Below are 22,353 nucleotides of genomic sequence, written 5' to 3'. Positions count from 1 at the left end.
CTTGTAATGATATTATTATGGGAGCAAAATGGTGGTAGTTATATATGAAACAGGGTTCACCAGTTATGAGCTTCGTAACCGTAAACAAAATATTTTTTTTTACGCTATAAGTCGAAACTAAGGTCAAAGCTTTGTCTGCGAAAAAATAAGAATCAAATAATTAATAAAATAATTATTAATGAACATAAGCGTAAAAAATATATATAAATAAGAAATGTGTGTCAATACATTTGCTTGACAAATTTCATTAAAAAATTAAATTGTGAGTAAATCCAAACATCTTTATAAACTCTCAAATTTACCGTAGACTGTATAAATATGCCTAATCAAGGAGTAAAAAATATTTGTTAAGCTAATTCTGTTACGTTGCAAAAGTCAGTCGAGTGCTTTGAATGTGTTTTTCATTATCTACTAAAGAGACCCTTTATATATAGGTAACACTCCAAAATTTTCGTACTGAAAACTTCTTAACCTCTTGTTACTAACTTTCTCTCTCATCTTTGGGCCACGGTAATACATATAATATTATATCCAAGAACTGTATAGCATTACAACCCAGATGTATAGGGGGAAGGGATTGTTAAAAATGCGGATTACCAGTCCTATTGCTAGCAATATACCCTGTCAGGTCGACCTCCACGTGGTTCCCCCTGGTGCTAAACCATCGTGCTGAATTCTAGGTATATTCATCACAATGGGCTAACTGACCTGCCTTTTTCATTCTTACGTATCATCCCTCACTGGTGCCCTAACAGCGTATACCGTTAGCGCAGGCGGGGTTACCATCCCATCCACAAGTGGCTAAAAAGATTCAGAGAGGGCCGAGAAAGCGTTCAGATGACCCACGTTCAGGACGTCCTTCCACTTCACATTCCGACGAAAACGTGGAAAGAATTCGAACTATTACGAGAAAACGTGGAAAGAATTCGAACTTGTGTAATTCGTTTAACGGTCAACGAAACCCCGTGGCTGAAGAGCTTAATTTGCGCAAAACCGTGGTCCACGAAATTCTAAGAAACGAACTTCAAATGAAAAAAAAGATTTGCGCCAAGATCGTTCCGTGAGTTTTTGAACCGAACACCCCCCCGAACTATCCATTTGGGGGACATAAATGAGATAAAAAAAGTACGGGGCAACAACCAGAAAAGCTATTACGTAATAGCATCATCATCATTATCATCATTTGTGCCATTATCCATCCACTGCTGGAAAAAAGCCTCCCCCATAGACTGCCATAAGGAACGGTCCTGAGTAGTAGTAGTAGTAGTAGAGCAAATAAAGTATTTGAATAATTGATTAACTGATTTTTTTTAATGGATGATAATGGAATGGTAACCCCACCCGCGCTATCAGTATACACCGGCGAGGCACCAGTGAAGGATGAAAGGTGAGGATGAAGTAGGTCAGTTAGCCCATCGTGACGAATTCAACAAGAATTGTTCACGATGGTTTCCAGGGGGAACCACGTGGAGGTCGACCTAATAAGGCATATTGCTAGCAATGAGGCTGTGAAACTCCATTGCTAACAATCCCTTTCCCTCCTTAATTAACTGATTAATTCATCGATTATTTTCAAGCATGAGCTCGATATAAAAACTATGAAGGATCCGATCCTTATAAGACGAGAGACTGCTAGGTACAAGTACAACAAGTTTTACCTTCATTAAAAACTGTAATAGATTTTTTTTAATCCTGGTCAATTTATTTATTTACTTCTAGAGGGATTAACGGTATAATGTTACATATTATTTTTTTATTAGTGAAGATTTTCCTCTTGTCGAGGAAACTAATTACATATTATTAAACATAGCAATATTCCAATCTATGATGCCCATCATTACACAACGTACTTTTGCTTTATATCATACATATTTTTAAATTAATGCTGGTTCTGGAAACTTTGACTCCTCCACAATTCCAAACACTGTCTATATGGTCACAATTGGTGGCCTAACATTTCATTTACTTTCTAAACATATGTAAAATAAAATAATATTTAACAATGTTAATATTAGACTACTAAAATAAATGAAGTTATTTTTCCACAAACCAATTCTCCGTATAAATAAATAACAAAGTAAACTCATAAATAATAATTACGCATGAAATGTAATGAATTGAAAAGGAGGCTGTTTTTGCAAATAATACAACCCCAAGTGAACTCAATTCCATTATAATTTATTTGGCCACCCTTATATTGATTATGGTGCTTTCTTAAAAGTTGATACACGAAAAAGACAGTCATACTGTGAAAATCTTAGATTATTCATTTAGTGTCGAGTCTTCCTAGAAATGCTTCGATAAAAACATTGTTTTTAAATGACGCTGTTCTTGAAATGTATATAAAAATGCATTGTTATTATAATACATACGATATGAAAAAAAAACAACACGTCCTTGGTAGTTGGCTAATCGATTTTGGGACCTATTTGACACTATATTTCATGTAGATACGTATAAATAATAAATATTTTCTTCAATAAAAATAGTAAACAAAGTACAAATATTTTAAATGATATCATAAAATCGATAATAAAATTATTTTTTTATAATAATTATGCCATTTTGGTAATTAGGTCGTGTATCAACCACGAAAAGACATAAAAACCTTATGGTAAATATAAAGGAATTCAATATACTATTGCGGAAAGCAACAATTCAGCCATTCGCAACACACGTAAACCTTAACGAGATGTGAAAGACATACAATGAATAAAACGTCTCAGGAAATGGTTCACTAAGCAAATCCCTAAACTCACTGTGCTAACACATCGCCCATACCTATCCTTTAGGAAAACGTGATTTGCATTTAATAAACGTCCCCCAAAGGGAATTTTCTCGAATCCTTGCTCGTTTACAAAAGTTTTCTATAAATAATACATACATACTTTAATGTCTATTTTTGCGAGCAGGTAAATATGTATAATATTATAGGGAAGAATTTTTACATTACAGTATTAAAGTCCACATTGTTGCATAGTAGCAGGAGTAGTAATAATAGTAACACTTATGGTATTATAAAGGTACGAACATAAAATTTTCTTCACGATCTTTCTTCACATAAAAGCAACTGACCTATCACAAGAACTCTGACACGAAACAGTATTTTGATATTTCTAAACAGGAACAACCTAATATAAAGTTTTGTGGGGGAAAAGGATTGTTAGTAATTGAGACTAAGAATCCCATTGCTAGCAATATACCCAACCAGGTCGACCTCCTCGCGGTTCTCCCTGGAAATTATCATGGTTAATTCCTGATGAATTCATCATGATGGGCTAACTGGTCTGTTTTCATTCTCATCTATCACCCTTCACTGGTGCTCCGCCAGCGTATCCCGTTAGCGCAGGCGGGGTTACCATTCCATTTTCACCCATAAAAAAAAATATATATATAAGGTTTTGTTTATATAGTAGAGTGTCTCCATACAGATGCTTCGAGAAAAGCGGGTCAACTTTTTCTTGCAATTTTGCGTGATAAATAGTTATAGCGTTTCCTTTATAACTTCTGTATTTAACATTTTTTATTATTATTACATTTTGCATCTTTTTAATGTATAAAAACTTTTTATTTATTAAATAATAAAATATAGACACGTCAAAATACATTATGTACGTAAGTATATAGAATACTGATAAAAAAACAAGTCAGCTAATTTGACAAGTAGTTGACAAGAGTTGACTAATTTTTGAGACTCGATGCTCTATCTATATAATCTAAGTATTAAGGTTATATTATCAAATTAACTGATCTAGGTACCCGTATATATTTTATTTTTTTCTGTGTGTGTGGGTGGTAATATTTATAAATTAAATTAAATGAAGAAATAACAGAGACAGAACAGAATGTTACTTATATCAAAACTTATATTAAGTTGCAGGTAAAATGTCTGCATTACCATCAGTCCTCAAACTAGGTTAGACCTGTATCTTGAGGACTAAAAATTTAGTAAATTTTAAGCTAGTTTTAATGTTTAGTTTTGCAGTCATTTGAGTTTACTGCTATACTAATTTTGTTACTATCACATTATTTCATCGTACAACATCCAAAACTATAAAATACGCAAGTTTGAACGTGCCCTCATCTTTCATGATTAGTTATTACTTATCATCTATCATTGTTGTAATCAAAATAACAAATAGCAGTTTATTGGCATTGGCCGAGATAATGAACTCGCAATGAGTACCGTTATCGAACAGTTATCGGACGATCGCATTCGTCATTGTCTCTGATTTTACTATCGTTTCGTTATCATATAGAGGCGGTACCGGTACGGTTTTGATTTTCGAATGTGACGTATACTCGAAGTTGTCTTGATAAACAAGTAGTTCGAGTGGATATGACAAAATCACTAAAAATGGTGACTGTTAAATTGCCAATTAAGAATGTATTTTAATAATTCTTCTCTCCAAACCTTAATTCTGTTTAAATTATTAATATTTTTGTTTCATCTTCTTTATATATTTGTTTAAATATTATTTTGTATATATTTATGTAAAATTGTTTTTAATTATATATATTTATATTAGTAGATGTTGCTTTTAATTAGTTTCCCTTTTACTTTAAAGTACCGCCACCAAACATGTCAGAGAACCTACCATGACATGTTTTCTGAAATTTCGAGGCTGAACAAAACACAAATTTCATATTTAAATTGCATAATAAGTACCATTTAAAAATATTAAAAATGATAAAATATCGTTACCTTTGGACTTTTGTGATAGAATTTATGACGAATAAAATACATTACATTTACTAGTCCGATTTCAGTAAGAATAAAAACACGAAATTGAGTCTAAAAATTCGGAATATCATTTCATTGTAGACCCCCAGTCTACCCTATGGTTGACTGACAGAAAATGCCTGTAGAAGTTATGTCCGCCAAGTGTTTCCTTATAATTTTGTGTACATGAAAGTTAAATAAATAAATAAATTCATTTTGTAATAGTTAATGTTTATTCCCATGTTGATGTTGACAAAACAACAAATATCTTGTGAACATATGAATACCCTTATACTCGTTTTAGATTAATAATTAATTAGTCTATGCTACATTCATAGCGCGGTAGATCTAAACATTAATCTACTACGCAGGTAGGTAAGTATTTTCCGAAGCAAATACTATTTATTGTAAAGCAAAATCTGTTAATAAACACAACACGATTCGTGTTGTGAACACGTTTCGTGTTCTAAATTTAAATATTTTCAATCTAATATGTCTATTCAATTGATAGAGTTTTTTTTTTTTTTTTTAATTAAGTGCGTTTTTGCCAGTGTCATAGAAAATTTTAACAAAAAGGTGAACTAATGTGAAGCAACAAGATGTATTTATTTGAATATTGTTTTTCACTTAAAATTATTTTAAATGTATTTGGGAATCCTTGATTCTTTTATTTGTTTATTACTAGCTTCTACTTCGTGAACAAATTATTACCAACAAAAAAAAATCAAAACCCCAAAATTTTCTCTTTATAATGTTAATGTTATTTTAAATGAAAAGGTACCCAATTTGAAAGATCTGTTACTTAGTACTCACTTATAATATTCATTCATTATTTTTATTTATTTATTTAATCTTTATTAACTACATTACAAAAAAATCTCTGGTACAAAAGGCGGGCATAATACTAGGTATATAGCATTCTCTCCCAGTCAACCTTTAGTACAACAGAAATGTAATTGTACGGTGAAAAAATTTTTAAAAACGTACGTATCCATATAGACTTAAAAATCACAATACATTATCAACAATAAGTACACATCAGTGCGTCAAATGCAATCTTGATAATGACATTTATTAGGTAATACAATTATGAAGTGCAGATAACGGTATGACGTTATAAATAATCAATGATTTCGTTATCATGGCTACCGATGTGGGCTGTAAATTTTACGGGCTTACCAAATTATCACCACCTAACACCGCGCGTCACGCCTCGTAAATACTATGTGTTAATTTCATTTATAATTAATTAATTAATAAATACCCACCCCGGCTTCGCATAAATGCAATTTAGTTAGTATTGAATTTATCTATTTATACAAAAGTTTGATTAAAATATACAGTATTTAAGTTACTTTTAAACGTTCTGTATATAATATCTAAATAACAATGAATATTATCCGTAAAATCGTTTAAAAACCACAGGTATGGTCCTTAATCTATGGTTTAAATGAATAAACAAAAACAGACGCAGTCAGCAACATAGTTTTATAATGTACTATTTAAAGGTATCCTATATTTTAAGGAACCACACGCCCCGGTATAGAATAGGCCATTCCATCCTTTCCTGTGGGTGTCGTAAGAGGAGTTTAAAGAAGCTTAATGGTAGAGGACCTACCTCAGCAGCGTCCCTCTTGAAGCGTTTCTAAAAGCCTAACTACGGTTGCCAACCCGCCTACTAAGCATGGCAACTACTAGTAAAGGGGGAAGGGATTGTTAGCAATGGAGTTTGACAGCCCCATTGCTTGCAATATGCCTTATCAGGTCGACCTCCACGTGGTTCCCCCTGGAAACCATTCTGAACAATTCTTGTTGAATTCGTCACGATGGGCTAACTGACCTACTTCATCCTCACCTATCATCCTTCACTGGTGCCCCGCCGGTGTATACTGTTAGCGCGGATGGGGTTACCATTCCATTATCACCCATTAAAAAAACTACTAGTAAAACTCCTTATGAAGTTGTGAAGCTGTTTTTAGTCATCATCCATCTGAAAAGGTCTTAACAGATTTTTTGGAATGGAATTTTTGAAGGTCGATTTTTGATGAATGGTGAATTTGTATCGATACAAAATATCGATATTTTTCTAAAGATTTGAAACTGAAATAGTTGCTGTTATGTATCAGAAGTGGTACTATTTTTAATCTATACTTTCATACAACAAAATATGGATTAAATAAATTATTAATAAATTGTCGTCTTGGTGTCAAAACGGCCTTTTTGATAAAATTACTGGTTTTTTAATATTTACCGGATAATAAAATATTTAATGTACTTTAACCATCGTATTAACCACACAGCCATTTGTAGTATGAATGTTTTAAGATATCTCATATTTGGACACCTGGAGAAAGTTTATTATGAATAGCAACATTGGCAACCGCATTTCCATTAATTTACCAAATCCCTATAGCTTAGCCCTATAGTTACCACAGCGCACGTGCGTAACAAACAAACATATACAACAGTATGTAACATACGCTAATATCCAATCCGCTCAAAAGAGAGTTGGCCCCTGAAGGCATTAGCTTCGTTGCTCCACTCACAAACTATCGATTCACAGAACTATTCTGGTACAATGTTTTCTACTCACGTTACGCAATCACTCACGATTTTTCTGTTTACAATATCTATATGTTTACAAAACAAAATACTAGAATAAATCGGTTGCATTAAAAGTAATTAACATATTATGGAATATTAAGGGTGACATAGCAGCGAAATTACAAGCTAACAAGTCTTTAGGAACACACAACACGTGTGGGATACTATATGTATCACAGAGTATTCTATAATATTCATGATATTATTCATATCTAGAGGCGATTGTTACCACTTTCCATAAGGCATGGGTAGTATGGATACCGGTCCAATGTCTATATATAAGGTTTCTTTGAATATTGATGGCGGATAAAAGGTCATCACCCATTTTGGAATTGCCCATATCGGTCGCCTATCTATTTTTGAATATGTTAAAAATCAGTATATTATGTGCATGTAAATTATTTGAAAACATTTTTAATATGTATTAATAAATCCTAAATTATTAACAGTTTACTTCAGATATAATGACATTTCAAAAAAATGAAAATTTATTTACTCTTTAAAAGTAAAAAAAAACTTTTCATTACCTTCGGAACGCAATTTCAGCCAAGAACAACGAACAAGAAACTCAGCTGTCCCATTTTTAAAAGTTTAATTATATAATTAAACAATTATACTAAGATTATGATGATAACGATTATTATTAATTATAAAATATATCTTCTTTGTTACAGTTAAAATACCAGAAGCGTTAGGCGCACACCTTCGTCGGTTGGTGAGGGAAGCGGAGTCGCGACTCCATGAGGTGGTCGGTTGCGCACAGGACAAAACCTGCCGGGATGATACGTGCACAAGGTTCTTATTATTTTTATACTAGAATAGTGACAAACAAGCATACGTTCTGTCTGATGGTATTGTAACCTATAAACACCTGCAACGCAACACCAGGAGTGTCACGTGCGCGTTGTTGACCCTTAACGATACTTCCTATTTGTACTAAGAAGTATTTATGTCTTTTATGATCTGTGCATTTTCTATGTTTTAAAAAAAAGTAAAAAAAATATCTCTTAGAAGGATATTATTTTAATTTTACTCTGTATCTGTTATGTTGCATATATGTTGCAGTCAAAACTCTTAACCAGTAAAAAGTACTATTGACTAGCAAAATCATTCAAAAGTACTTTTGACTGAACAGGTTGGTCATAAGTGCTTTCCCCCAATTAATTTAGTATTGCTTTTATTATTCAAGGTCATCGGCTGGTGGTCAAGCGGCTGGTACAACAGGGTGCGCCGGAGGTGCTGGGTCTGAAAAGGATAAGCAAGCTCAACACTGGGAAAGGAGGGTGCGAACCTTAAAGTGAGTTCTAAAATAATAATAAATAAGAAAACGATGAAAAAGGGGCGAAAGCCCTTATAACAGTGTATAGATAGATAGATACTCTTTATTGTTTCCTCCAAAAGATTACAATAGTTAACTTATTATAGATGTAAACAATTACAAGAAATAATCACAATGAGAAAACAATGGGCGACCTTATCGCTAAAAGCGATCTCTTCCAGGCAACCTTTGGATGGAGAGGAGTAATTATATATATATGGCGTTTAAAATCAATTCAATTATTAATAATCATTACTAAATAGGATAAGGGTACTCATTATTAAACCTATTCATTGTCGACCTAGGCCTTCCCCATAAACTATATTACATCCATTGACTACCTGCGACACAATTGAAGTCGTCGCTCTATTCAGAGAAGAGTCCTACAGTGCATTTGCTTGTACAGGATCGCAACTAGTGTAGAGTATTCTTCCCGATCAATCGTCGGTTCTCCGAACTATCGTCAGATCAGCCGTTAACTGTCCACTGCTGAACATAGTCCTCCCCCATAAAGGGTATTTTGCTAGTGCTCCGAACTACGTGTTCAATCAATTACCATTTAGTTTTCTGTACCTTTTAGCCTAGTTAGTCACTGATACTTCTGTGAGTATTCTTACCTCGGATTCTGCCGTCGTCTCCATAATTCTATGAATTATATTTGAATGTTATAACTACCGGTTTAACTTACATGTAATTCGATCGAGAAAGCTGGACTTATTTCGAGACCATTCGGAACCCTTGGCCTTGAGCGGCTGTAATGCGAACGTGGGTCTGACTACACGAAGGTCCCTAATTTTCCCGAATAGTCGAACGTTCTCGATTATTACATTAAAATATAATGTGTACTTAAGAAATTCTATGAATTGTCTGAGATTTGATCTAAATCTAAATGTCTTTTAAACTTAGATATCTGACATTAACATATTAAGTTCTGCTCGTCTCGAATGACATTTTTATGTACATCATTAGGCCACACAGTTTTTATACTAATTTATGAAGTGTCTGGTGTCTAATAGAACTAAAATTAAATTACTTTTAAATCTTCCAGACGTCTTCTGTTAGGCTGGCAACAGTCTCGCCCGCCGGCCGGCCCACCGCCACCCGATTTGGAAGTATGTAGTGCCCACACAGTCTGCGTACGGCTAAAGGAATCTCGTGTGACACCAGCCGCACAGAGGGACCCACCTATTGTTACCAAGTATAGAGGTAAGTTACTGTGTGTGCCCCTGCATAAAATTGGCCACCCCTTTCTATCCAATGGATGTCGTAAGAATTGACTAAAGGAGGGCGAGCGATGGGCAACAGCGTCCCTCTTAAAACATCTCTAAAGCCTGACTGCGATTGCCAATCCACCTGCCAAGCGTGGCAACTACTGGCAAAACCCCTCAAAGGGGATGCTTATGTTCAACAATGGACAGTTAAAGGCCGATATGATAATAGAGATTATGGTTCTGGACGATTATGGACAAATGGTAAACAAATCTATCGATAAATATATTGAATGGATGTATCATATATCAGATCGTATCATAGATCAGGTAGAATCATAAAAAATACTGTTCAATAATTTAAAATTATGTTTCACAAACAAACACTCTTTCTTTTTGAAGTCTATTGAAAAATTGCTATAAAAAACGGCAATTTCAGTCATCATAAAATCAAAATAAACACGGAAAAAATTCTATTGATTGCAAAAAAACAATAGTGAAAATTAGTAACGTATTGCGTAATTCAATCGTAAAAAAAAAATTAGACGAAAACCTTTGTTTTGTAAGTCGCGAACATAAACTTTTTAACAGTCGTCGGATGCTTCCTTATTGTTAAGATCCCTCGGAGCTTGTTACATCAAGTTTGAAAAGTGTCTCGTCATGGGAAATGTGTGGGTATGTGGACATAATGGAAGATTGTCTTTGTTAAACGTTGTGAGGAAATTATTCCCTATGTAGACTGAGACTCTACAACATTGTTTGTGTTGTATCAACTTTAACCCTTTGCACTCCAGCCTCGTAACCCATAGAGGACATCAGTGACAGCACTATATTAGTTACAAGTACATACCTGTGATGTAAAAGAAAAATGGAGTCGTTGCAATAAAACACATCGTTTAATTCTTAGCTGTTTTAGCGGGACGTCCCGATTTTCAGGGGTCTGAGGACGCGTCCCAATTTGTACCTGATCAGGACGCTAAATGTCCCTTTACACACACACTTAAAGTACAATTTTATTTTATAATTTCTACTAGTTTATATATATACATATATATATATATATATATATATATATATATATATATATATATATATATATATATATATATATATATATATATATATATATATATATATATATATATATATATTAGAATGGCAAACAAGCTGACACGAATGGGACAGAAGTACCCAAGCAATCGACTTTTGTACAAAGACTCCTAATATATAGTGGGTAAGATAAATAGCTTGATTAAGTTAACAAATACAATAAAAAATATTTCAGTGGAGTGGTCATCCCGCGCGGATTTCTCTAACGTGTGTGGTAGCCGTGACGTGGCCGCCTCGGGTACAAACAACGGGACCAGGGTTCTAGCGGCCGGGTTGACCAGAGGCAGGCGGTACTTCTTCCGAGCGGCCGCCGGGAATATCAAGGGATGGGGGCCGTTCACAGTCTCCGTACCCAGGAGTGTGGTTCCCAGTAGTGAGTATTTCCTTTAATTTGTTCTTTATTTTATTATGTTATGGATCATTTTGGAATGACCCCGCAAGAGTAAAGTAGTAGAAAGGTAGTAGAGTAAGAGCACGTTTTTTTTTTATACTACTTAGAATGGCAAACAAGCTGACGGTCCACCTGATGGAAAGTGGTAACCGTCGCCTATAGACATGAGCAGTACCATAGAAATAACAGAGTATACTGTTTCGCCCATGATACCCCCCATGAGTTGCCATTCCTGAGGACTCAGGTGTTATTCCTCCGTACCCAGTACATTCACGCCATATCCCACCCTTCAAACCGAAACACAGCAATACAAACACAACTGCTTCACGGTTGAAACACGAATGGGACAGAGGTACCCAAACATTCGATTTTTGTAAAAATCTCCTTCTGGTAAATAATAGTATAAATAGTAATATGGATAAAACGTTATACAAATAATTAAAATAAAGGCAAAAATATGTTGAATGGAATCAGATGTATGAAAGCAGATGAATTTGTTCATCATGAGGACATCATCTTAATTTAATCACAAAACAACTATTTAAGAGAAGAGTCGGCACTGCCTTTATATTGACAAAACTAAAAAATGAATCTATGCAACCATATAGAGATATCAACATAATTATTAATGATTATTCAATGTTACTTCCTCTCTCCAAAATATTAATATCGATAGGTATCTGCCATAAAAACTTACGTATGTACTTTAAACTTTTCAAATTCAAGGGTCAAATAGATTTCACATTAATCTTTTTTTTTTTTTTTAAGTGACGGTTGCCTTAGTGATGTGATATGTAAATTGTTGAAATAAGAATTAAAATAAATATATTATTAAATCAGGTTGGCGTGATGTGTCAAGTAGAGCGATCCGAGGGGAAGGCGGCGGTACGGCGGCAGCGCTTGAAGCGCTTGCGAGCGCTGCAGCGGGCGCTCGCTCGCGACCGCCTGCACCACCGCCTCGTGCCACCCGCAAGAAGGCCGCCACTATACGGCAACTGTTCACTGCGGCTAGCAAGTTCCAGAAGAATTTGAGGAGGTAAGCGTTATCTACACACACTACCTGACCCGGCAAACATAGGGTAGCGATTGTTAATAATGAAGGACTAAGGACCCTATTGCTAACAATATACCTAACCAGGTCGACCTCCACGTGGTCCCCTTGGAAACCATCGTACTGATTTCCAAGTGTATTCATCATGGTGGGCTAACTGACTTGTTATTTCATCTTCACCTGTCATCATTCATTGGTGCCCTGTCAGTGTATACCCATAGCGCAGGCGGGGTTAATATTCCATCATCACCCATTAAAAAAAGACCCGGCAAACATATTTACCTCGTACTTGATTTTTATGGTTTATGAACTTGAACTTTATGGTTTGGTATTAAAGTTCAAATTGACTTTTAAGTATTATACATCGTTTGAATAAGAGTATAGAAAAGTGTTGTTTTTAAACTTTTTCAGGCAATTTTTTGAATTTTTCTCTTCGTAAGAACCATCCTCTTACTTCAAGGAATATTCTAAAAAAAGAATTAGCGAAATCGATTCAGCTGTTCTCGAGACTTGCGCATAGCAACACATACAGTAACTCATTTTTATATTATAAGATACCTAACATGAATATGACAATCTCGTCACATAGGTAAATGCCCGTCTAAATTAAAACGCCTGATATTTACAGAGGTGTGTACCTGGCGTGTATTCTGTACCACGAGGACAAGGTGCTGGTCACCAGTGAGGAGTTCCTGCCAGTCATCGAGGTGGACGAAACGTATCCCACTTGTATTTATGCAGACTTCCATTGGCTAATGAAGGTAAGAGTATATTTATGCCGAGTCCTTTGTAGAGAAAATGAATTAATAAAAACTGTTTATTGATCTCCTGAAAGAATGATAAAATTATTTATATAAAATATGCAGAGGGAGACTTTGTACAAAAGTCGATTGCTTGGGTACCTCTGTCCCATTCGTGTTTCAACCGTGCAGCAGCTGTGTTTGCATTTATCTGTGGAAATATGATTGATATTGGGTCTAAAAAAATATAGAGCTATAGAGCTACATATGGTTTTTTTTATACAATATAGAATGGCAAACAAGCTGACGGCCCACCTGATGGAAAGTGGTAACCGTCGCCTATAGACATGAGCAGTACCATGGACATAACAGAGTAGGTATACTATTTGGCCTATAATTCCCCTCTACGTGTTGCCATTCCTGAGGACTCAGGTGTTATTCCTCTGTACCCAATAAATTCACGCCATATCCTACCCTTCAAACCGAAACACAGCCATGCACTGCTTCACGGTTGAAACACGAATGGGACAGAGGTACCCAAGCATTGCTATATATTACCCACCCCTAGGTGTCATGCCTCTGTACCCTCTAATTTTACTGCCATATTCTTCTCTATCCATCAAACTGCCAAAAAGCACAACCATCCAAATACAGCTGCTTTATGGCAAAAACATGAAAGGGACAAAGGTACCCAAATATAGGACGTCCTATACGTTTGTACAAAGTCTCCTTTTGACAAAGGTCGACCTGATAGAGGATATTGATATTATTATTAATAAATAATAAACTGAGTCGTAACCATTATATCGCGTAAGCAAGAAAAGAAGAAAAAAAAATTATAACTTATATATATATATATATATATATATATATATATATATATATATATATATATATATATATATATATATATATATATAGCTTTTTTGTGTATACATTATTTTATCTCTTTACTGTTTATGTATGTTGTTATTTAGATAGATAGATATATCGTTTATTTGTTTGTTACTAATCACACACAACATGTTCATAAGAATAGACAATACATAATTTGTGTGTTGTATGTAATCCAAATAAATAAATAATATTATTATTTAACAAGACTGTTACCCTATTTGTAATAATCCCTTTCGCCCTTACATCGACGGGTTCGTCGACCTCAAAATAAATCCTTTTACGATTCATACACGGCGAACATTTTTAATCCCTCTGATCTTGTGTTAGGTGGCATGTTGCTGGGACGACGTGAAAGCGCTACGGGCGGACATGGAGAAACACACGTCTTCCTCTATACACTTCAGGCTGAAACTGCTCACTGCGGCTGCGCAGATGCAGTCAGCTCTCTGCATACAAGACTTAGGTGTGCCTTCATTTCTTTATAAAGACTTTATAATTTTATTATAAGTACTTGAAAGGTTCTTGAATGGCGACCGTGTACGTGTAAATGCAGTGTGAGACGACCCCCCACTAGATGGAGTGACGACCTGAAATGCATTGCAGGGAGTCAGTAGATGCAGCTGATTCAGGACCTTTCTTTATGGCAGTCTATGAGGGAGGCTTATGCCCATCAGTGGACGGATTATGGCTGAAATGATGATGATAATGACATGAATCTATCTATCTATGTACTACATTTTTGTTTTATATGTATAACAACATCAAAGTTGAATGTTTATCGTCTGAGGTTAAAGCAAAAATTGCAAACAGCCATAGATCTTTATGTCTACCTACTAATACAGGGGTTCCTAAACTTTTAAGATAACGGAACTCCTACAAAATACTTTTTATTTTATGGAACCTCATACCAAATTATTACAATATATACAATACAATATTCTACCGCTTGTACAACGGATTGTGCTCAGAGGAATTATTTAATATGATGCCTGCGGCCACTTTCTATCGTCGTTCGGCTCGCCATCGACAGGGAGTTTACCCTCATAACTTACAGCCTAAATGGTCGCGTACAACGCGGTTTCAGAAATGTTTTCTCCCACGAACACTCAGGTTGTGGAATGAGCTCCCTGCCGAGGTTTTTCCAAGAGACTACAGCATGGGGTTCTTCAAAAAGGGGGTAAAGAGGTTTCTTCAGGGTTGACAACGCGCGCGTAATTCCTCTGGCAGGCGTTCATAGGCTACGGTAACCGCTTACCATCAGGTGGGCCGTATGCTTGTTTGCCACCTCAGTGGTATAAAAAAGAACTGTAATTTGAATAAGAACAAGAGCTTTTATTAAAAACATTTAAAAAATATAATAGTTTATAGTTTCGTTTATCTTTTAATGTGAAGAATGAAATTGTTGCACTGTATAAATAATCACACGGAACCCTAATGACTTTTTATGGAACCCACTTTAGGAATCGCTGAACTAATATATCTTTTCTCCCGCAGGACAATTATACCACAAGCCACTGCGCGACTCGCACGGCACTGTGGTGATATCAGTGGTCACAAGTGTCAAGTCGGCGAAATGTGTGTCGGCACTGAACTCGCGCTGGGCCGCCGTTAACCGACTGCGGCGCCGCGTGCTCAGTGACGACAACACAATGGGCGAACTGCTCATGGCTTCTGTGCACGACCAGATCGCCTATCACCAGGTATTACCTCTCACCACATACTCTTTCTCATAGCGATGTCGCTGCTGCTGGTCATAGCTTTCGAACACAACCAAGTCGCCTACCACCAGATGCCAAACTGGTGGCTTCTTTTAATGGATGATAATGGAATTGTAACCCTGCCTGCGCTAACAGTATACACTGACGTGGCACCAGTGAGGGATGATAGATGAGGATGAAGCAGGTCAGTTAGCCCACCGTAACGAATCTAACAATAAATTAATCACGGTGGTTTCCAGGGGGAACCACGAGGAGGTCGACCTGACAGGGTATATTGCTAGCAATGGGGTTACTATTTCCCATTACTAACAATCCCTTATCCCCCCTGCCAAATTGATGGCACCCCCTACGCCTACTACTTCTAGTCCTAACCACATCTAGGATAATCATCATGATTAGCTGCTGATAATCTTCATACATAACCAAATCACTACGTTCCAGACTCTCTCGCCATCCTTCCTACTCATAGAGGCGGCGAGGATAAAATAATCATAGGTTCTGTGCACGACTAAGTACCAAATCCTGGGGAGGGAGAAGGATTGTTAGTAATGGAGACGTTGCTAGCAATCCCTATTGCTAGCAATATACCTCATCAGGTCGACTCTCACGTGGTTCCACCTGAAAACCATCGAGATGAATTTTTGTCAAAATCGTCGCGATGGGCCAACTAACCTGACTTCTTCTTCAGCTATCATCCCTCACTGGTGTCCCGCCAGTATATACCAATAGGCGCAGGCGGGGTTACCATTTGACTATCATCAATTAAAAATACCAAATGCACTACCTTCTTTTACACACAGTCTACTGACACCGTATCTTACTGAATTGAGCTGTCCACTCCTACTCCTGTGTGTATGGAACACACAGCACATTTCCATGGGCGAACTTTAAGTAAATATCATTGATAAGGGAAGCCTATAAATCAATGTTCTCATATTTAATGTATTTAATTTTTATTAACATTAGGTGTCCCGAGTCCAATTGCCCCGAGGATTGTACCTTGGTTACCTGAAGCTGCAGTCGTCGGTGGAGGTGGTCCGCATAGTGGCACCCGCTCGCACGCCCAACGTCCCGCCGCACACTCGAGTGCGAGAGAACCCTCATGTCTCTGCGTAAGTTATTTTTAAATCCTAATAGTAATTTAGTACATAAATAAACCATATCCTGAACATATAAAATATATTTTCCAATATGTTTACACCGAAAATCCTTTAGAAGGAGACTAGAGAAATTTGAGTATTAGTCTGAGTACATAATGGAAATTTTTAATCAAATTGTTGATTTCGTCACTTGATTTATAATAATGATGTGATAAATTAAGGTAATTTACGAAGTGCTCGAATTAAATATTATGTTCGCTCAATTATGATTTTATAATTTATCATGTACCTTTTTTCGTTTTTTACAGTGAAGAATGGGATTACCTAAGAAACCAATCAGGCAAACCACACTGTGAAGAAGTTCAGCCAATAAACAGTCTTGTATCCATCAGCGGCAGTCAGGAGAAACCTTCAGAATCTCAAGAAATGTTCCTAGACCAGATCGCGTCTGCAGCACGTCGACTCTTCAAGGAAATGGAGATACCCATAGAAAGTGTCATCGCCCACCGAATTTATGATCTCGAAGTCATAGAACTTAACAACGATGTCAGTTTCGTAATGATATGCCCGCCAGCAGAGCAGGCCTGCTCAGTACCTGGGCAGAAAGAGATACTCCTGCAGAAAGGAGATTTGCTCAGTCTACCGATTCAAGCCTTCGAAATGATACATCTGCAAACGTACCACACGAATATCTTAAACAAATACTCGAAACTTAGTTGTATATTAGAATTAGATGTAGCTTTAGCCGCCCATTCCCACAGAGAGGCTTTCTCTTGTACAGAAATGCAGACAGCCAAAGAACGATTAACTAAATTAGAAGAGCTCCAAAATAATCTTAACGCGATCTGGAAAGCAGAACGATGGCTTATGGATTTGATAGGATTCGCGAGAGATAAAGACAAAGCGGTGCCAAGTTCTGGAATACTCCTGAAATATATTCTTGATAAAGCGGCGTCACAGACAAATAAAGATTACCCTGATATTAGCGGCACCAGCGATAAAGACTCCAATTTGAAGGTAGACCTCCTTCAAATACCTTCGAGAGATGGTAAGATCACCAAGATGTCACCCGGACGAGGGTCATGGCCGGGACCAGCTGGCAATGGGAATCATGCGAATTTACACCCAGAATTTAGTAAATCTGAACAGCAACTCAGCTTGGCGCCCCGACAGACATCTATATCGACACTTAATTTAACTAGCTCACAATATTTGAACGCTGAAAACCAATACACAAGTAGAAAAAGCAGTGCAGACTCTCAGTTCACCCAATCGAGTGCTATGAGTAATAATTACGTGAGCAGTAACTCGCAGTTCGATATAAAATCTACCGGTTCACAGTGTAGCAACACTCGCTTGCCACCTTCTAGGAGCGAAGACACCTTAGTGCTTCAGAATGAAAACGTCGATCAAAAACCACGTCCACACAGTATTAACACTAGCGTATCAAATTCCTCAAGTCCTCTACTCACCGTGAAAGGTTACTATCCAGGAAGCATGATAAGCATGAGAGCCTCCAAATGCAACGTCTCCGAATCCGCCCAGAGTCTATCGAGTGACTCAGAAAGCCAAAGCTGTCCAATAACATCAGTTCCTTTAAAAATCCGTCCGCAAGGAAAGCATTATAGGACTTCGTGCAACGTAATCGCTTCAAAGAGCATGACTAATGTGAAATCGTCGGATGTTGATTATACGGACACTGGTCAAGAAATGTATCCTAAAACGAATTTGTGCGTCAAACGGCAACCGTTATTGGAGACACAAGAAGACACCGAGTATAACAATAAGGTTCCTAAGACTGATGAGAGGTGTGATAACGAAGAACGCGTTAATCCAGCTTCAGACGAACGGCTTCCTGACCAACCAGGTATATTACAGGTGAGATGTTTCTTTACTATAATGATTTATTTAATACATAATTTTAAATTTGATAGAATAATAAAGCATACAGGAAATAAAGGAAAAGTTCAAAATAGTATAAAAAATATCAATGTATCAGTTATTCTATAACAAATGAAAACATAATAACCTGTTTTAAATTTTCTTTAAAAAAATCTATCGACAATTACATTTCTGCATCTACATAAAATTTTAATCATATAATCTTCATATTTAGAAAAACAATGTAGTATATGAAAAAGATGCCAATTAATGAAAAAATAATTCGATTTGTAATATAAATTTCACTTATTTTCAGGTATTCGCTGCCTATGAAACCGGTTTAGCGGCTGGTACATCTTTGAAACTTCATGTAACGCCGCGCACATCAGCCCGTGAAGTTATCGACCTAGTTGTGAAACAACTCAACATGGCTGCCGTCTTGAAGGGAAAATCGGGCCCAGTGTACGGCCCTGAGAAACTCCAAGACTTCTGCTTGGTCGCTGTCATTGGAGCGAGGGAAAGGTGTCTTAGGGATGACTTTAGACCTCTCCAGTTACAAAATCCATGGCGAAAAGGGCGTTTATATGTTAGACTCAAACACGACGTCCTAGCAGCTTTGCAACATTCGGCTAAACAACCAGCATATATATAAAGACTTACGAGTGTGTTGTGAGCTAGTAATGTACAGGATTTATCGTTGTTTCACATTAGATAGAAACTATGAATTGATACTATACGAGTATATTATTTTGGTGCCAATTCTAATTATGTTGATGCTTTAAATAGTTAAGTCGAAGTTGTGAGTAATTAATAGAAAATATTAAAACAGAATTTATGGTGCTTTTCACTGTAAAAAAAAAAATTATATCGCTTACGTCTGCAAAGAGAGAAATTGAAAATGAAAATAATGAATTCATAAATTTACTAGATATCTAGTTAGGCTGACAAATCTTTACTGTTGTAATAGTTTTTATCCTGTCTAGATGGACTCGATTCTTCGTCGTTCTATTATTAGGTAGGTAATTACCTAATCTATATTGTAGACTTTAAGTACCGTCACGGGAAGACATATTACATTGTAGGTGGAAGAAAGTAAATTCTATTTTGAAACCAATACTTATAAAAAAGTAAATAAAAAAACATTTTAATATTTATCTAACGCAATTCCATCCCTGTATCAATACAAACTCCTATAAAAGTGCCTCATTAATTTGGAAATCATTCTGATAATATTCATATCTCTTAGGAAAACAGGGTTTGCCTACAAAGGAGCAAGAATTATATGTATTTTTTAATCTTATTTCTTGTGAATTTATCTGTCACACATTTTATAAACAATGGATGTTCTGAACTCCACGAATTAATATATCAATAAAAAATTGTCTACATAATCAAAGTATTCGAAATGACACTTTTACAGAATGTTTGCTAGGGTATATAGTGTATAGATATAATATACGAGAATTTCATAATAATTGAAAAAAAAAATGGTACATATTTTGTGTAAATAAAATATTTAAGACAATGTTTCGAACATTAAATAGATTGTTATATTTTCTGCTATACGATATACTCGTATATGTGTCATTTGTTTTGTTAAAATAACTTAGCATTCAATTAATTTGCCCTCTAATAATATTTTTGTAATATCACATTTTCCGATCTCTAACTAATTAGTAGGGAGTATTTTACGTATCTTTCAATGTACATTAGTACTTGCCCTTATAAAATGAAAGGGTATATTGTTATAAATTATATAGTAATACTCAAATAGTAATATTACTGTGTTAACATTAACTCCGCGGTGTACATTATGTAGTTAGTGCCAGTGTACAAAGGAATGTAAATTAGAATGAAGTATTAAAACCTAGTAATGAAAGAAAATAAATCGATTCGAGCCATAATTATTTAAAAAAAAAAAAAGGTTGCAATTGTAATGAAGCCTAAATAAATGTCTTATGATATTAATAAACTATAGATTTTATTTTAGAATATTGTGTAATATTCACCCTATCCGGTGTTGTATTTTAGAGTTTAGAATGAATTGGAGTGTGGAAGTGATGCACAAAATAAATGTATTTCAAATCTACTGATTTTTTTCTTAACCCAATCCAGAGTCAATATAAATAATATTTTGCTATTACGGGCAAATGTATATTTGACGCCCTTGATAGTGACATCTTTTTTTTAATGGGTGATAATGGGATGGTAACCCCGCCCGCGCTATCGGTATGCGCTGCAGGGCACCAGTGAAGGATGATAGGTGACGATGAAAGAAGATCAGTCAGCCCATGTGACGAATTCTACTAAAATTAACCACGATGGTTTCCAGAGAGAACCGCGTGGAGTTCGACCTGATAGGGTATATTGCTAGCAATGGGTCAGTTAGACTCCCATTACTAACAATCTCTTTCTCCCGATACACCTTATACAATTATACTACATTCACGATAAACAAAAATAAGTCTAAGGACTTATAATCTGCTCAAACAGATATAAGTATCTGTTTAAGCAGAATGTTTTTTTAATGGATGGTAATGGAATGGTAATCCCGCTCGCGCTAACAATAAACCGGCGGAGCGCCAGTGAGTTATGATAAGTGAGAATGAAAGGCAGTGATGAACACACCTGGGATTTATCACGATGGTATGCAGGGGCGATCACGTATATTGCTAGCAAAGGAACTGTTATTCCGCATTACTAACAATCCCTTCCCCCCCAAGCAGAATGTTGAACCCAGTTTAATAGTTAATCGATCTCCATTTCGTAATATTGCCACTCGGAGCATTGCCCGAGTTAAGTTTTCATTCTGTATCCAAGTTCAGCCTTAGCTTTTTGATGGTCCTATGTATTTTTTTTTATAGCTACGTAATCATCGTAGTGCTAAGTGCCCTGGTTTTTATTGGTCGCACAGTCACTCTCTTCAGTGAAAAGTAAATACAATATCGAATTTGATAAATTCCGTTACTAGAGCAATTACTGTGACACTCCCTAGACTAATGCTACACCAAAGTATACATACTGTTACCAGAGGTGATTATTATTTCATTTTCATCCTATAAACATCTATTATGTAAACATAAAAAATAAAATTAAATACTTTTTTTTGTCGTGAACACAAATGTTTGAATTTTGCGAGGATTGAACCCATTACTATCGGTAAACAAGATACCTGGCAGGCGATTGCATATATCAGCAAACATAATTTTTTAATGGATTAAATAACTTTTTTGCAATTAACAGACTCATTTGTGATAAAGCGGCAAAAGAAGAACACATATTATAACGTAGTAACATAATATTACTCGCTCTGTGCATAATATCTTCTCCTCTGTTGCAATAGCACCAATAACCTTAGACAATATCATTTCCAACCATAGATAGAGGATATATCTGGTAACAAAACCGTCATTCCGCTTCAATCATTTCAAAAAATTACCGACGTCATTCACTACTACATACATTATTTAAGAGTCAACACTGCTTATTATAAAAAAAAGTTAAAAATAGTTTGGGTAACCATCTAGTATCAATAACAGAATAAAATCATTTAATTTCTTACTGTTGCTAAACTCTTTATAATATGACTTTCGATTATATACTAATATTAAT

At 35.7% G+C, this 22,353-nt stretch overlaps 1 protein-coding gene across 5 annotated transcripts in view; it reads left to right on the top strand.

The window, feature by feature from the left end:
* The window catches only part of LOC113511525 (uncharacterized), a 371,241-nt gene extending 350,411 nt beyond the window's left edge, over window positions 1-20,830 (top strand). For all 5 annotated transcript variants that reach the window (XM_031909262.2, XM_052894558.1, XM_031909263.2 and 2 more), the window contains 11 exons: window positions 8,002-8,122; window positions 8,517-8,624; window positions 9,694-9,851; window positions 11,139-11,336; window positions 12,195-12,390; window positions 13,034-13,166; window positions 14,370-14,505; window positions 15,537-15,742; window positions 16,727-16,872; window positions 17,169-18,738; window positions 19,058-20,830. In XM_031909262.2, coding sequence (XP_031765122.2) covers window positions 8,002-8,122; window positions 8,517-8,624; window positions 9,694-9,851; window positions 11,139-11,336; window positions 12,195-12,390; window positions 13,034-13,166; window positions 14,370-14,505; window positions 15,537-15,742; window positions 16,727-16,872; window positions 17,169-18,738; window positions 19,058-19,393 — 3,308 coding nt within the window. In that variant the 3' untranslated portion in view covers window positions 19,394-20,830. The remainder of the gene's footprint in view (window positions 1-8,001; window positions 8,123-8,516; window positions 8,625-9,693; window positions 9,852-11,138; window positions 11,337-12,194; window positions 12,391-13,033; window positions 13,167-14,369; window positions 14,506-15,536; window positions 15,743-16,726; window positions 16,873-17,168; window positions 18,739-19,057) is intronic.
* Window positions 20,831-22,353: the final 1,523 nt, after the last annotated feature.

Source organism: Galleria mellonella, unplaced genomic scaffold, assembly GCF_026898425.1.
Source record: "Galleria mellonella isolate WM207_F2 unplaced genomic scaffold, CSIRO_AGI_GalMel_v1 utg116, whole genome shotgun sequence".
Taxonomy (NCBI): Eukaryota; Metazoa; Arthropoda; class Insecta; order Lepidoptera; family Pyralidae; genus Galleria; species Galleria mellonella.
This window is presented reverse-complemented; position numbering and strand designations above follow the sequence as displayed.